We start from the raw sequence: 17,021 nt of genomic DNA on the forward strand, positions 1-17,021 counted from the left end.
CTCTCTCTTTATTGTACTTCTTTAAGTCTTTCAAGTGTGATATCACTCGCAAGGCTGGCCTTTCTGAATTGTTGTTGAATTGAGTGGCTTGTCCGGGCTATTGGAGCGGGCAGGTGAGAGTCAGCCACACGGTTGTGAGTCCAGAGACACAGGTAGGCCAGAGCAGACAACATTAGCAATCCAAAAATGTGCAGGTCAGGTGAATTGGCCAGGCTAAATTGCCTGTAGTTTTAGGTGAAGGGGTAAATGTAGGGGAATGGGTGGGTTGCTCTTCAGAGGGTCGGTGTGGACTTGCTGGGCCAAAGGGCCTGTTTCCACACTGTAGGGAATCTAATCTAATTAGTGATGCAGGTTGGTTTTTAACAACAATTGATGATTATCTTTTGATTGGACCCAAAATGTGGAGCAGAAAAACCAATCACTGATCATGGAGACTCAAAGCTTGACTTTAAAGATGGAGATTGGAAAGACTGAGCTTGTATTGTCTACAGTTTCGGAGATTTTGTGCGACCTGTTTGAAAACTGAGAGACTGGGACTTTTTTCCCTGGAGCGTCGGAGGCTGAGAGGTGACCTGATAGAGGTTTATAAGATCATGAGAAGTATAGATAAGGTGAATGGCAGGCGTGTCCTTTCCCTCGGGTGGGGAATTTCAAGACTGGGCGGCATATTTTTTTAAAGTGAGAGGAAAAAGATTTTAAAAAGCCATGAGGGGCAATGTCTTTACACAGAGAGTAGTCCGTGTGTGGAATGAACTTCCAGAGGAGGTGGTGGATGTGGGTATAGTTACAATGTTTGAAAAATATTTCGATAAGTACATGAACAGGAAATATTCGGAGGGATATGGGCCAGGTGCAGGCAGTTGGGACTAGTTTAGGTTGAGATTATATCTGGCATGGACTGGGTGGACCGAAGGGTCTGTTCTGTGCTGTTTGACTCCATAACTGATAACAGGACTTTGCAAAGTAAATACAGAGAAACAATTTGCTCTTTTGGAAATTGAAGAGCATGAAGGAGAGGCTTTATATTAGAGCCAGGAGCTATTCTTCACACGGGATAGTTGAAATATGAAACTCTACCCCCTCCACCTCAAAAGTCTGCCACATTGAGGGTGAATTAAGGGTCACATTATTTTGATGAGTATAGGTATCTGAAGGAAATGGGCTCCATTATCCATGACATTACTGATTGGCAGAATAAGCTTCAAAGACTGAGTGGCCTCATCCTATCCTAACATTACTCCATTGGTGAGTAAGGAGAGTCAGACCAGGCGTAGGTACACCCCCCAGGGCCCAGTGTGGGAAGGCTATAAATAACAGAGAAACAGTGTTCCGATTCAGGCCCCTGCAGTCTGCAGAGAGAGAGTTTGATCTGAAGTTTTGTGGCCAGTGACAGACAAGGTTGGTACTGTTTTATTGGAGACTAAAGCACAAGGTAAAGGCAACTTAAATAACCAGGGTCTGAAACTGAAGACAGTCACATATAAATTCAATCAGTAATGAAAGAGAAATCTATTTACTGAGAGAATGGTGGAAATGTGGAACTCCCTTCCAGAGGAAGTGGGTAAGGTGAATAAACACTGGGACGTTAACATGGACTTCCTTGGTTCAGAGGTAGGGACACTACCGCTGCATGACAAGAACCCTTATAGGGAGACAATGGCCTAATGGTATTATTACTAGACTGTTAATCCAGACATCCGGGTAATGTTCATAGGACTCGGGTTCAGATCCCGCAGTAACAGAGGGTGGAATTTGAATTTGAATATCTGGAATTAAGTGTCTAATTATCAGGGAAAACCCACCTGGGTCACTAATATCCTTTAGGGAAGGGAACGGCCGTCCTTACCTGGTCTGGCCTACATGTGACTCCTGGGTAATTAGGGATGGGAAATAAATGTTGGTCTTAAAAGTGACGCTCACATCCCATAAATGAATGAATTTTGAAGAAATACTGATACAATTAGAGGGGAGCAGGATCAATACAAGGAAGAATAACAGGAAATATTAGTGGAAATTGTTGACAAGGGTGGGAGAAGGCTAGTGAGGAGGAGAAACACAGACAGTTGTGAAAGCTGAACAGCCTGTCTCTGAGCTGTAATTACTCCATCATTTTAAAAGGCCATATTGAGGTCTGTTGATGTTTATCCTGCTGGTCTGTACAAAGGGGGAGCTACAGTCAAACACTGGGAGCTCCCCAGGGCTGTGTCACTTCATTGGTTCACCCTCAGACAGAGACCAGAGCTAGTTCAGCTCCTGGCACTGGCAAAGACGGGCACAGAACCAGAGAGGTGTTATGGCACAGAAACAGGTTCTTCAGCCAACAGTGACTGTACCATCCTGATTCCACTCAGCCGAACCTGGCCTGTAGTTCTGTGGGTTCGAGTTCTTTTTCCATATAATATTTATTTATTTATTTATTGAACAACTTTTACTCTTTTACAAAGAAAAGTTATAAAATTACAAAAATACAGAAAAGTAGAAATAATACCATATTATTATATTACAGTAATGTTAACTACCTACTTCTCTTCAAGATACAATCGCCTCATATTTACTTAGCTTAACCTAAATTAAAATAAACTCAAATTAAATGTTTCTCAAAGTTAATTGAGTTTTTTGAAGAAGTAACAAAGAAGATTGATGAGGGTAAAGCAGTAGATGTGATCTATATGGACTTCAGTAAGTCGTTCGACAAGATTCCCTGTGGGAGACTGATTAACAAGGTTAGATCTCATGGAATACAGGGAGGACTAGCCATTTGGATACAGAACTGACTCAAAGGTAGAAGACAGAGGGTGTTGGTGGAGGGTTGTTTCTCAGTCTGGAGGTCTGTGACCAGTGGAGTGCCACAAGGATCAGTGCTGGATCCTCTACTTTTTGTCATTTATATAAATGATTTGGATGCAAGCATAAGAGGTACAGTTAGTAAGTTTGCAGATGACACCAAAATTGGAGGTGTAGTGGACAGCAAAGAGGGTTACCTCAGATTACAACAGGATCTGGACCAGATGGGCCAATTGGCTGAAATGTGGCAGATGGAGTTCAATTCAGATAAATGCGAGGTGCTGCATTTTGGGAAAGCAAATCTTAGCAGGACTTATACACTTAATGGTAAGGTCCTAGGGAGTGTTACTGAACAAAGAGACCTTGGAGTGCAGGTTCACAGCTCCTTGAAAGTGGAGATAGGGATAGTGAAGAAGGTGTTTGGTATGCTTTCCTTTATTGGTCAGAGTGTTGAGTACAGGAGTTGGAAGGTCATGTTGCTGTTGTACAGGACATTGGTTAGGCCACTGTTGGAATATTGCATGTAATTCTGGTCTCCTTCCTACCGGAAAGATGTTGTGAAACTTGAAAGGATTCAGAAAAGATTTACAAGGATGTTGGTGGGGGTGGAGGGTTTGAGCTACAGGGAGAGGCTGAACAGGCAAGGGCTGTTTTCCCTGGAGCATCGGAGGCTGAGGGGTGACCTTATAGAGGTTTATAAAATCATGAGGGGCATGGAGAGGATAAATTGGTAAAGTCTTTTCCCTGGGGTGGGGGGAGTTCAGAACTAGAGGGCATAGGTTTAGGGTGAGAGGGGAAATATATAAAAGACGTAAGGGGCAACTTTTTCACACAGAGGGTGGTATGTGTATGGAATGAGCTGCCAGAGGATGTGGTGGAGGCTGGTACAATTGCAACATTTAAGAGGCATTTGGATGGGTATATGAATAGGGAGGGTTTGGAGGCATATGGGCCGGGTACTGGCAGGTGGGACTAGATTGGGTTGGGATATCTGGTCGGCATGGACGGGTTGGACCGAAGGGTCTGTTTCCGTGGTGTACATCTCTATGACTCTGACTCTAAATGAAATAGTATTAAGTTAAATTACAATCCAATAAAATGACATTACATGACACAACGTTACATTACTCCACTTGCTGCATCTTCACAGAAACTCCTGTCCACAGTTATTATACCGAAATTCACTCGGACCTCCTCCCTCTCACCGTGGTCCCCAGACCACTAAATACAACCCTTGCGGCTATATAAGGCCCTAATCTGTCCCAGTGATAGGTCCATGTCCATGTAAGTTAGAAAGGGCCCCCCTGTCTTATAAAATTACTCTGTTCCATGGCGCACCATACTTGTCAAATTATCTTGGGGGATGTGTTCCATCACAAGTCTGTGCCGCCCCACAAGACCTGGAGGTTTCTCTGGTATCCAGTTCATGAGGATGTTCTTCCTCACACAGTGTGTAAGAATGTTAAATAACCTCTTCCTGTGCTCACCCAGACAGGGCAGATGCTGTAGTCCCAAACAAAGGGATACCGGATCCACCTTAACTTTAACTGGAGTTCAAGTTTTGATTCATTAATAGGATGTGGGTTTCACTGGCTGGACCAGCACTTATTGCTCATCCCTAACTGCCCTTGAGAAGGTAATGGTGGGCCCATGTTTCTGTGGCTGAGGATGCTCTTGGGCAGGAAACTCCAGGGTTTTGACTCAGTGACAGTGAAGGAACAGTGATACATTTCCAAGTCAGGATGGGGAGTGGCTTGGAGGGAATGTGCAGAGGGTGGTGGTCCCATGTATCTGCTACCCTTGTCCTTCTAGATGGCAGTGGTTGTGGGTTTGGAAGGTGCTGTATGAGGATCTTTGGTGAATTTCTGCAGTGTATCTTGTAGAATAGGACACACTGCTGCTACTGAGCATCAATAATGGAGGGAGTGGATGCTTATGGATGTGTTGCCAATCAAGCGGCTGCTTTAACCTGGATGGTGTCAACCTTCTTGAGTGTTGTGCCTTCCAAATGAACCTGTTGGACTATAACCTTGTGTTGTGTGATTTCTAACTTCTTGAGTGTTGTTGGGACTGCCCCCATCCAGGTAGGTGGGGAGTATCCCACACACCCCTGGCTTGAGCCTTTTTTTTTGGAAGACTGTGTTTTTTGGGAGAGGGGGGGGGGGGTTGATCAGGAGGTGAGTAGCACACTGCAGTATCCCAGGCCTCTGGCCTAAGCTTGTAGCCACAGTATTTGTGCAGCTAGACCAGTTCAGTTTCTGATCTATGTTGATGGGGCTATTAGTGATGGTAATGCCATTGAGTGCCATCCAGCAATGGTTAGATTCTCTCTTGTTGGAGATGGTCATTCTCTGGCACTCATATGATGCGACTATTACTTGTCAATGAACAGCCAAAGGTCAGATATTACCCAGGCCTTGCTGCATTCAGACTTGGATTGCTTCAATAGCTGAGGAATTAAAAATGGTGTTGACCATTGTGCAATCATCAGCTAACATTACATTTCTGATTTTCAAATGGAGGGATACAGACAGACTGGATGGTTACTAGGATACAGGCAGACTGGGTGAACACTGGGATACAGGCAGACTGGGTGGACACTGAGATACAGGCAGACTGGGTGTACACATGGATTCAGACAGTCTGGGTGGACACTGGGAAGCACATACTGGGTGTACACTGGGATACAGACAGACGGCATGTAATCTGGTATACAGGCTGACTGGGTGTATCTTAGGATACAGGAAGACTGGGTGTACACTGGGATACACGCATATTGGGTGTACATGGAGGTACATACCAACTGGGTGTACATTGGGACACAGGCAAACTGGGTGTACACTGGTATACAGGCCGACTGGGTGAGAACTAGGATACAGGCAGACTGGGTGCACATGGAGACACAGACAGACTGGGTGTTCACTGGTATACAGGCAGATTGGGTGTATATAAGGATACAGGCAGACTGGGTCTACATTGAGACATAGGGGAGAAAGTGAGGACTGCAGATGCTGGAGATTAGAGCTGAAAATGTGTTGCTGGAAAAGCGCAGCAGGTCAGGCAGCATCCAAGGAACAGGAGAATCGACGTTTCAGGCATGAGCCCTTCTTCAGGAATGAGGAAAGTGTGTCCAGCAGGCTAAGATAAAAGGTAGGGAGGAGGGACTTGATGGAAGATTCTGGAACAGTTGTTCCCCAAGTCCCTCCTCCCTACCTTTTATCTTAGCCTGCTGGACACACTTTCCTCATTCCTGAAGAAGGGCTCATGCCCGAAACATCGATTCTCCTGTTCCTTGGATGCTGCCTGACCTGCTGCGCTTTTCCAGCAACACATTTTCAGCTCTACATTGAGACATAGACCAACTGGTTGTACACTAAGTTACAGATAGACTGAGTGCACACTGGATCATAGATAGACTGGGTATATATTGGGATACAGACGGACTGAGTGTACACTGAGATACAGACTGGGTGTACACTGGGATACAGGCAGACTGGGTATACACTAGGATACAGATGGACTGGCTGTACACAGGGATACAGGCAGACTGGCTGTACACTGAGATATAGACATAATGGGTGTACACTGGGATACAGGCAGACTGGGCGTACACAGATACAGATGGACTGGGTGTACACTGAGATACAGACACACAGTGTGTACACTGGTACACAGATAGACTGGGTGTATTGAGACACAGACAGACTGAGGGTACACTGGGACACAGAGACTGGGTGTACACTGGGGTACAAGCAGACTGGGTGTACCCAGGTATACAGATGGACTGAGTGTACACAGGGATATAGGCAGACTGCATGTATACTGGGATTCAGACAGAGTGGGTGTACACTGGGATATAGGCAGTCTTGTGTACAGGGAAACAACGACTGACTGGGTGTACACGGGGATACAGGAAGCCTGGGTGTACATTGGGATATGGGCAGACTGGGTGTATACTGGGATACAGGCACACTGGTTGTACATGGCGATGCAGGTAGACTGGGTGAACACTGGGATACGAGCAAACTAGATGTATACTGGGAAACAGACAGATACGTGTACAATGGGATACAGGCAGACTGGGTGTGAACTGGGATACAGGCAGTCTGGGTGTACACTGGGATATGGGAAGACTGGATGTACACTGGGAAACAGACAGACTGTGTGTACACTGGGACACAGGCAGACTGTGTGTACACTGAGACACAGACAGACTGGGTGAACATTGGGATACAGGCAGACTGGGTGTACACTGGGACACAGGCAGACTGGGTGTACACTGAGACACAGACAGACTGGGTGAACACTGGGACACAGACAGACTGGGTGAACATTGGGATACAGACAGACTGGGTGTACACTGAGACACAGACAGACTGGGTATACATTGGGATACAGACAGACTGTGTGTACACGGAGATACAGGCAGATTGTGTGTATACTGGGATACAGACAGACTGGGTATGCACCAAGACACAGGGTGTACACTGGGATACAGAGAAACTGGGACTATCAGGGATATAGGCCGACTGGATCTACACTGGGATATGGAGAGAATGGATGTACAGTGGGAGACAAACAGACTGGGTGTTCACTGGGACACAGAGAAACTGGGTGTTCACTGGGAATCAGACTGGGTGTACATTGGGATATAAGCCACCTGGGGGCACACTTGGACACAGACAAACTATGTGTACGGTGAGATACAGACAGACTGAGTGTATACTGGGAATGCATTGACACTGGGATACAGGCAGACTAGGTGTACACTGAGACACAGACAGGATGTACACTGTGATACAGACTGGGTGTATACTGGGATACAGGCAGACTGGCCATACATTGGGATACAGAGAGAGTGGGGTGTACACTGAGACACAGACAGACTGGGTGTACACTGCATCACACCACGTTAAACAGCACAGAGATGGGTGAGGGAGGCTGTGCACCATTATTGTTCTGCATTCATTGAAGCAAAACATGGAAAGGATTAAAACTCACATCTCTGAGATTGAACGTGATCTCCAAATTGGTCCAGAAGTTATTGGAGAAGTCAGGGTACATGTCGAGAACCTCGAGCAGATCATCTCGCAGGATACGATGTAAATCACAGTATGTTAGAGCCCGGACATCAGAGTTAGATTTCCCTGGCCTGGCATAAAGGCTGATCGGTTCTCCAAATGTGTCGTTCTTCCCTGGAATAATAAAAAAAAAACAAAAATATCAAACCTCTGCACTGGGACCACACAATGTTCAGAGAGTCTGACCAGCCTGGCTCTGTGGGGAGCACTGTCACGTCTGGGGGAGAAGTCACACATTCATGTCTCACTCCAGGATCTTTTTCAGAAACAGGAGCAGGTCATTCAGCCCATCGATTGAATGATTTCTTTTTATACCCTTGGAGCAGGTTTGTGGGAACCCACCATTCTGTTCCAAACGTGTGGTACATTTTTGCTGAGCTCACATTGGTGGTTCTTTGTAAGAGAAGTACGTTTAGTCCCATATTCCTACTTACTATTGGTCAGCCTATGTATTCCTCATCCTCAAGATGTGGTCTAAACCCTTTTGAGAATTAGTTACATAACAATTCCAACCACCTTTTCCAGTCGACTCTTTCAGACTGACAACTCTCTGGGTGAGAAAAGCAATCTGCTAGGTCTTTTGCTGATCAGTTTGAATCAGTGGTCTTTGGTTTTTGCCAGATAGCAGAACAATTTTATTTCATCCATCTCAGTGCTTCACAAGCATTTTCCCACTGACACCCCAAACCAAGGCTTGAAAATTGTCTCGTGCCCTCAGACAGAGTAAGGACCTGCTTGAGCAGGATATCTTGGTCCTCAGCGGCATGGTGGCTCAGTGGTTAGCACTGCTGCCTCACAGCGCCAGGGACCCGGGTTCAATTCCCACCTTGGGCGACTGTCTGTGTGGAGTTTGTACGTTCTCCCCGTGTCTGCGTGGGTTTCCTCCGGGTGCTCTGGTTTCCTCCCACAGTCCAAAGATGCACAGGTCAGGTGAATTGGCCATGCTAAATTGCCCATAGAGTTAGGTGCATTAGTCAGGGTGGGTGGGTTGCTCTTCGGAGGGTCACTGTGGACTGGTTGGGCCAAAGGGCCTGTTTCCACACTGTGGGGAATCTAATCTAATCATTCAGCTCCCCAGCAGCCATTGCTAGCATTCTCAAGACCCTAAAGTCTAACTTGGGATCCCTAGTTGGCGTCTTCTCCTCCATTTTGGGAAGCTCAGCTCTCTTGAATCTGACTATAATGAAGAAGGATATCTAAGAGAACAAAAGGATCTTAATCCGAATGGATGGTGGATGAATTTTTATTTTGATAAGTGCAAGGCTTTTGGACTTTGGTAAAGCAAACCAGGGTAGGACTTACACAGTAGGGCCGTGTGGAGTGCTGTTGAACAGAGAGACTGAGGAGTTCAGGTACATAGTTCCTTGAAGGTGGTGTCACGGGTAGACAAGGTAGGGAAGAAGGCATTTGTCTCACTTGCCTTCATTGGTCACACCTTTCAGTACAGGAGTTGGCACATCGTGCCATGGTTATACAGGACTTTGGTGAGGCCACTTTTGGCGTACTGTGCACAGTTCTGATGACAATGCTTTGGGAAGGATATTACAACGGACAGGGTACAGAAAAGATTTACAAGGATGTTACCAGGACTGGGAAGGTTTGAGTTATAAGGAGAGGCTGGGGCTATTTTTCCTGGAGCATAGGAGGTTGAGAGGTGAACTTATAGAGGTTAATAAAATTACAAGGACCATAAAGAAGGTGAGTAGCAAAGGTCTTTTCCCCAGGGTATGGGAGTTCAAAACTGGAGGACAAACGTTTAAGGTGAGACGGGGTAGATTTAAATGGGACCTGAGGGGCAATTTGTTTCACACTGAGAGTAGTTTATATGTCACAGAGAGTCATAGAGTCCTACAGCATAGAGACAGGTCCTTTAGCCCAAACTGGTCCATGCCGACCAAAATGTCCATCCATGCTAACCCCATTTCCCTGCACTTGGCCCATATCCTTCTAACCCTTTCCTATCTGTGTATTTGTCCAAATGCCTTTTAAATGTCGTTAATGTCCCCACCTCAACCACTTCCCCGACAGCTCATTCCATCTGCGTACCACCCTCTGTGTGAATAACATTACTCCTCAGGGTCCCTTTTATACTTTCCCCTCGAACCTTAAACTGACCCCCTCTAGTCCTCGATTCCCCAACCCTGGGAAAATGACTGAGTGCGTTCACCCTACCCAGGCCTCTCATGATCTTATACACTGCTATAAGATCTCAGTCTCCTACACTTTAAATAAAAAAAGTCCCAGCTTGTCCAACCTCTCCCTATAACTCAGACCAGTGAGTCCTAGCAACATCCTTCTAAGTTTTTTCAGCCGTCTCTCTAGTTTCATAACATCCTTCCTATAGCAAGGTGACCAAAATGTGGAAGCACCTGCCAGGGGGAGTGGTAGTTGCAGGTTTAGTTACAACATTTAAAAGATATTTGGACAGGTGCATGAATTAGAAAGGTTTAGAGGGAGAAGGTAGACAAACAGGAGACTGGGGGAACACAGCGAGGCAGGCAGCATCAGGAGGGAGAGGGACACAGTAAGGCAGGCAGCATCAGGAGGGAGAGGAACACAGCAAGGCAGGCAGTATCAGGAGGGAGGGGGACACAGCAAGGCAGGCAGTATCAGGAGGGAGGGGGACACAGCAAGGCAGGCAGTATCAGGGGGGAGAGGGACACAGCAAGGCAGGCAGTATCAGGAGGGAGAGGGACACAGCAAGGCAGGCAGCATCAGGAGGGAGAGGGAACACAGCAAGGCAGGCAGTATCAGGAGGGAGGTGGACACAGTAAGGCAGGCAGTATCAGGAGGGAGAGGGACACAGCAAGGCAGGCAGCATCAGGAGGGAGAGGGACACAGTAAGGCAGGCAGCATCAGGAGGGAGAGGGACACAGCAAGGCAGGCAGTATCAGGAGGGAGAGGGACACAGCAAGGCAGGCAGTATCAGGAGGGAGGGGGACACAGCAAGGCAGGCAGTATCAGGAGGGAGGGGGACACAGCAAGGCAGGCAGTATCAGGAGGGAGAGGGACACAGCAAGGCAGGCAGCATCAGGAGGGAGAGGGAACACAGCAAGGCAGGCAGTATCAGGAGGGAGGTGGACACAGTAAGGCAGGCAGTATCAGGAGGGAGGTGGACACAGTAAGGCAGGCAGTATCAGGAGGGAGGGGGACACAGCAAGGCAGGCAGCATCAGGAGGGAGAGGGGACACAGCAAGGCAGGCAGTATCAGGAGGGAGGGGGACACAGCAAGGCAGGCAGTATCAGGAGGGAGGGGGACACAGTAAGGCAGGCAGTATCAGGAGGGAGAGGGACACAGCAAGGCAGGCAGTATCAGGAGGGAGAGGGACACAGTAAGGCAGGCAGTATCAGGGGGGAGAGGGACACAGCAAGGCAGGCAGTATCAGGGGGGAGAGGGACACAGCAAGGCAGGCAGTATCAGGAGGGAGGGGGACACAGCAAGGCAGGCAGTATCAGGAGGGAGGGGGACACAGCAAGGCAGGCAGTATCAGGGGGGAGAGGGACACAGCAAGGCAGGCAGTATCAGGAGGGAGGGGGACACAGCAAGGCAGGCAGCATCAGGAGGGAGAGGAACACAGCAAGGCAGGCAGCATCAGGAGGGTGAGGGACACAGCAAGGCAGGCAGCATCAGGAGGGAGGGGGACACAGCAGGGCAGGCAGTATCAGGAGGGAGGGGGACACAGCAAGGCAGGCAGTATCAGGGGGGAGAGGGACACAGCAAGGCAGGCAGTATCAGGAGGGAGGGGGACACAGCAAGGCAGGCAGTATCAGGAGGTGAAGAAGTTAACATTTCAGGTGTAACCCTTTCTCTGGACTGTGGGTGGGTGTTGGGGGAAGCTGCAGATAAAGACGGTGATGGGGGCAGGTGGTGAAGTGGGGATAGGCTGAAGGCAGGCAGAGGGTATGACCTGGTTGGTCAATGGGAGGAATGAATCCGATGGGTGGGTGGGGATATGGGCCTGGCTTACTTTGGGAAATCTGGTCAATGTGGATGAGTTGGAGCAAAGGGCGTGTTTCTGTGCTGTATATCTCTGTAACTTTATAAGATGGAAAGCCTCTATCCTTTAGCTCTCTCTATCTCTTGTGTTCCAAGAAGGAACAATCTGAAACCTTTCAGCTCCCTCATCCCTGGGAACAGCCTGCTGAAGCTGGCTGAGGGTTTGCTGTCTTTTACAAAGTTGCACATGGGGCTGGGGCTGAGCCAGTGATTTGTAAATTTGTTGTACACTCCCTTTGCTTTCACCTTGTATTCCTGTTTGTCTAACCGCCTTGCCAATGTGCCCTGCCACCCTGTGCGAAAGGTTGCCAATCTCTCCCTGATTGTCCCCTCTTTGAAAGTCCTGCCGTTTCTGATGCACAGCCTTGCTTTAGTTTCTCTCCCAAATTGCAACAATTCACACATCCCACAGTGAACCCCATCTGCCGAGCATCATGTAGATTCACCACCCTGGCTAGGTCACTGTGAAATCCATAACAGACTGGCTACAGCACAGAAACAGGCCATTCGGCCCATCATGTTTTCACTGGCTCTCTAAAGGAGCAATTCGATTACAGCCACTCGCCCACTCTTTCCCCATAACATTCTTCCTTTTCAGGTAATCATCCAATTCCCTCTTGATTGAACTAGCCCCACCACACTCTGCAGACCACCCACTGCGTGGTCCTCATGTTTTCCTGAGAACCTTTCGGTGGTGCTGTCTGATTCTCAATCCTTCCATCAATGGGTACTGTTGCTCCCTATCTATTCTGATCTGATCCCTCATGATTCTTAATCATTCCATCAAACCCCATCTTGATCTCCTCTAGGAAATCAGTCCCAACCTCTCCAATCTTCCTGAAGATCCTCGAAATATCTGCTGGGCTATCAATCAGCCGAAAATGAGGACTGCACTCCACTGGTCACAGGCCTCCGGTCTGAAAAACAACCCTCCACCACCACCCTCTGTCTTCTACCTTTGAGCCAGTTCTGTACCAAATGGCTAGTTCTCCCTGTATTCCGTGAGATCTAACCTTGCTAATCAGTCTCCCATGGGGAACCTTGTCGAATGCCTTACTGAAGTCCATATAGAACACATCTACTGCTCTGCCCTCATCAATCCTCTTTGTTACTTCCTCAAAAAACTCAATCAAGTTTGTGAGACATGATTTCCCACGCACAAAGCCATGTTGACTATCCCTAATCAGTCCTTGCCTTTCCAAATACATGTACATCCTGTCCCTCAGGATTCCCTCCAACAACTTGCCCACCCCTGAGGTCAGGCTCACCGGTCTATAGTTCCCTGGCTTGTCTTTAGCACCCTTCTTAAACAGTGGCACCACATTTGCCAACCTCCAGTCTTCTGGCACCTCACCTGTGACTATCGATGGCATTTGTCATTTATGTAATATTTTGAATGCGAGCATAAGAGGTATAGTTAGTAAATTTGCAGATGACACCAAAATTAGAGGTGTAGTGGACAGCAAAGAAGGTTGCTTTGGATTACAAGATTAGAAGTGGGAGACTGAGTTTAATTCAGATAAATGCGAGGTGCTGCATTTTGGGAAAGCAAATCTTAGCAGGACTTATCCACTTAATGGTAAGGTCCTAGGGAGTGTTGCTGAACAAAGAGACCTTGGAGTGCAGGTTCATAGCTCCTTGAAAGTGGAGTCGCAGGTAGATAGGATAGTGAAGGGGGTGTTTGGTATGCTTTCCTTTATTGGTCAGAGTATTGAGTACAGTGGTTGGGAGGTCATGTTCCGGCTGTACAGGACAATAGTTAGGCCACTGTTGGAATATTGCATGCAATTCTGGTCTCCTTCCTATCAGAAAGATGTTGTGTAACTTGAAAGGGTTCAGAAAAAATTTACAAAGATGTTGCCAGGGTTGGAGGATTTGAGCTACAGGGAGAGGCTGAACAGACTGGGGCTGTTTTCCCTGGAGCGTCAGAGGCTGAGGGGTGATCTTATAGAGGTTTATAAAATTATGAGGGACATGGATAGGATAAATAGGCAAAGTCTTTTCCCTGGGGTTGGGGAGTCCAGAACTACAGGGCATAGGTTTAGGGTGAGAGGGGAAAGATATAAAAGAGACCTAAGGGGCAACATTTTCACACAGAGGGTGGTACGCATATGGAATGAGCTGCCAGAGGATGTGGTGGAGGCTGGTACAATTGCAACATTTAAAAGGCATCGATCCCAGGGAAAAGACTTTGCCTATTTACCCTATCCATGACCCTTTTGTAAACCTCTATAAGATCACCCCTCAGCCTCTGACGCTCCAGGGAAAACAGTCCCAGCCTGTGCAGCCTCTCCCTTTAGCTCAAATCCTCCAACCCTGGCAACATCCTTGTAAATCAATAGGAAGGGTTTGGAGGGATATGGGCCGGGTGCTGGCAGGTGGGAATAGATTGGGTTGGGATATCTGGTTGGCATGGATGGGTTTGACTGATGGGTCTGTTTCCATGCTGTACATCTCTATGACTCTATGACTGCAGATGCTGCAGAGTCAGAGTCAAAATGTGTGGTGCGATCATCAGGGAACATCCCCTGCTTATGGTCTTCTGATGGAGGGAAGTTCATTAAAAGGTTTGAAGATAGTTGGATCCAGGACCTGACTTTGTGAAGCTGTGTTGGGACAGCAGCAGAAATCCCAATCTCTGACCAAGTCACAGCACCCCCATCCCCACACCCAATCCACCCTGGGCTTATTTTCTTTCGGGGAAGGCCGTGGTGCTATTATCGCTGGACTATTAAACTAGAAATCCAGCTAATGTTCTGTGGGACTTGGATTTGAATCCTGCCATGGCAGATGGTGGAATTTGAATTCAGTCCAGAGTCAGGAGTTAAAGTTCTCATGATGACCATTCAACACTGTCAGAAAAAACCCATGTGGTTCACTAATGTCCTTCAGAGAATGAAATCTGCCCTCCTTACCTGGTCCAGCCTACATGTGACTCCAGGCCCACAGCAACGTTGGTGACTCTTCACTGCCCCCTGGGCAATTAGGGACGTGTAATAAATGCTGGCCTAGTCAGAGAAGCTCACATCCCGTGAGTGAATTTGTAAAACAAAATCTTTTCTGCAGCTTTTGTGAACTGTGGTGTCTGAGCCCATTCGTCCTCTGTGTCCAATGGTGCCCACCACTGCCCCCTACAGGAAGACCATCCCAAACTCTAACAGCTAGAGGGATACAGCTGACATACCCAAGATGGCTACCACCACATCATTACGCAGGATCTCGATAGAGCCACGGGATATGAAGTAGAGCGCAGTCAATACGTCGCCATAGTGGACCAGTGTGTCACCAGGAGGAGCATGTGTGGTCTTGAACTTCATCGCCAGGGCCCTCAGGCAGCCCGGGCTAGCCCCCTTGAAGACCTTACAGTTCTGGAGGAGGCTCCTGTTCAGGTGGAGGCAAATGTCGGCCTGCAAGCATTCTGGGAAGCCTTTCAACACCTGAACCAAGAGAGAGAGAGAGAGAGAGAGAGAGACAGGACCCAGTCAGTTCCAGTAAAAAGGGGCAACACTTTGGGGACATTACAATAAATCAAGGAAATGTGGCTGCTGGAAATCTGAATCAAAAAGAGAAATTGCTGGAGAAACTCAATAGTCTGTAGGGAGAAAGCAGAGTTAATGTTTCGAGGCTCCATCCGAACTGATCATAGCTGAGAAAAAGGTGTAGAGCCCTAAAGACTGCAGGGTCCCCAAGTGGAGAGTGAGACGCTGTTTTTCCAGCTTGCGCTGAGCTTCCCTGGAGCACTGCAGCAAGCCCGAGACCGAGGTATTGGCCAGGAAACAGGGTGGGGGGATTAATGGGGCAGGCAGATGGAAAGTCAGCGTCGTGTTTGTGGGCGTGTCGTAGATGTTTGGTGAAGCCATCGCCCAGTCTGGGTTTCGTTTCCCCAGTGTAGAGGGGATCACGCCGTGAGCACTGAATACAGTAAACACTAGAGTGGGGGGGGGGGTAAATTGCTGCTTCACCTGGAAAATTTGTTTGGAGCCTTGGATAGTGAGGAGGGAGGAGGTAAACATGTTACACCTTCTGCGATTGCAAGGGAATGTGCCATGAGGTTGTGGGGAGGGGTGAGGATCGCAGATGCTGGAGAGTCAGAGTCAAAATGTGGAAAAGCACAGCAGGTCAGGCAGCATCCGAGGAGTAGGGGAGTCAATGTTTCGGGCATTAGCCCTTCATCAGGAATATGGGGGAGGGGCGGGGGCTGGGATTGGGAGTGGAGGAGGAGTGGACCAGGGTGGGTCCCAGAGGGTGTAGTCCCTGTGGAATGTTGACAGGGGAGGGGAGGGGAGTGTGTATCATCTCACTGGAAAATGGCAGCTAATGATCCTTTGGAGTCAGACGCTGCTGGAATGGGAAGTGAGGACCGGAAGGTGGGGTGTGGGGGGGGGGGGGGGGGGGGGAGTGAGGGCAGAGGTACGGGAAATAAATCAGACCCAGCTAAGGGCCCTGTCTACCTCAGGTGAGGGAAATAGGTCGATATTTCTGAGGGCCCCCCCACTCCATGGAAGGTGGGATCATTAGGGACAGATGTGCCGGAGATGCAGAAACTGGGAGAATGGAGTAGAGTCCTTACAGGAAGCAGTTTGTGAGGATGTATGGTCAAGGTAACTGTGGGAGTCAATGGGTTGTAACTGTTATACAGTTTGGGTAACCACTTTGCAGAACACCAACACTCCTCTCTGTAAAAACCAGCCTGAGCTTCCAGTTGCCCATTTCAGCACAGGAGTGTGTTCCCTGGCTAACGTCTCGGTCCCGGGCTAGCTGCAGGGCTCCAGTGAAGCTCAGCACAAGCAACAAGATCAGCAGCTCATTCTCGAACTGGGGACCCAGCAGCTTCTGGGACTCAACAGTGTATTCAATATTGTTTGAGACTGACTCCATCCTTCGGTGTGTTTCACCCAGCCCCACACCCAGTCCTGTGATCACATGGATGGCCTTGAGTACAGCCAGCCCTTTCTCTGGTACTCTCAGCTCTCATTATGACTTGTTCAGACTCTCTTCTGTCTTGGCCTATATCAATAACCTCCTTGCTTACCTGCCCCTATCACATCCCTCGTTGTAGGTTCCGCCTCCAACCTATCTTCCTACATCACCCTTCCCCCAAAACCTCACCTTCGCATAAAAACGAACTTTTACCAGATGCTAACAGTTCTGAAGAAGGA

At 48.2% G+C, this 17,021-nt stretch overlaps 1 protein-coding gene across 1 annotated transcript in view; it reads right to left on the reverse strand.

Moving 5' to 3' along the window:
• Positions 1–17,021, reverse strand: part of LOC140465578 (voltage-gated inwardly rectifying potassium channel KCNH6-like) — a gene marked incomplete at its 5' end in the record, with an annotated part of 52,990 nt that overhangs the window by 21,376 nt on the left and 14,593 nt on the right. The window contains 2 exons of the mRNA XM_072561120.1: positions 7,786–7,979; positions 15,047–15,299. Coding sequence (XP_072417221.1) covers positions 7,786–7,979; positions 15,047–15,299 — 447 coding nt within the window. The remainder of the gene's footprint in view (positions 1–7,785; positions 7,980–15,046; positions 15,300–17,021) is intronic.

The sequence above is a fragment of the Chiloscyllium punctatum genome, chromosome 42, assembly GCF_047496795.1.
Source record: "Chiloscyllium punctatum isolate Juve2018m chromosome 42, sChiPun1.3, whole genome shotgun sequence".
NCBI classification, from domain to species: domain Eukaryota; kingdom Metazoa; phylum Chordata; class Chondrichthyes; order Orectolobiformes; family Hemiscylliidae; genus Chiloscyllium; species Chiloscyllium punctatum.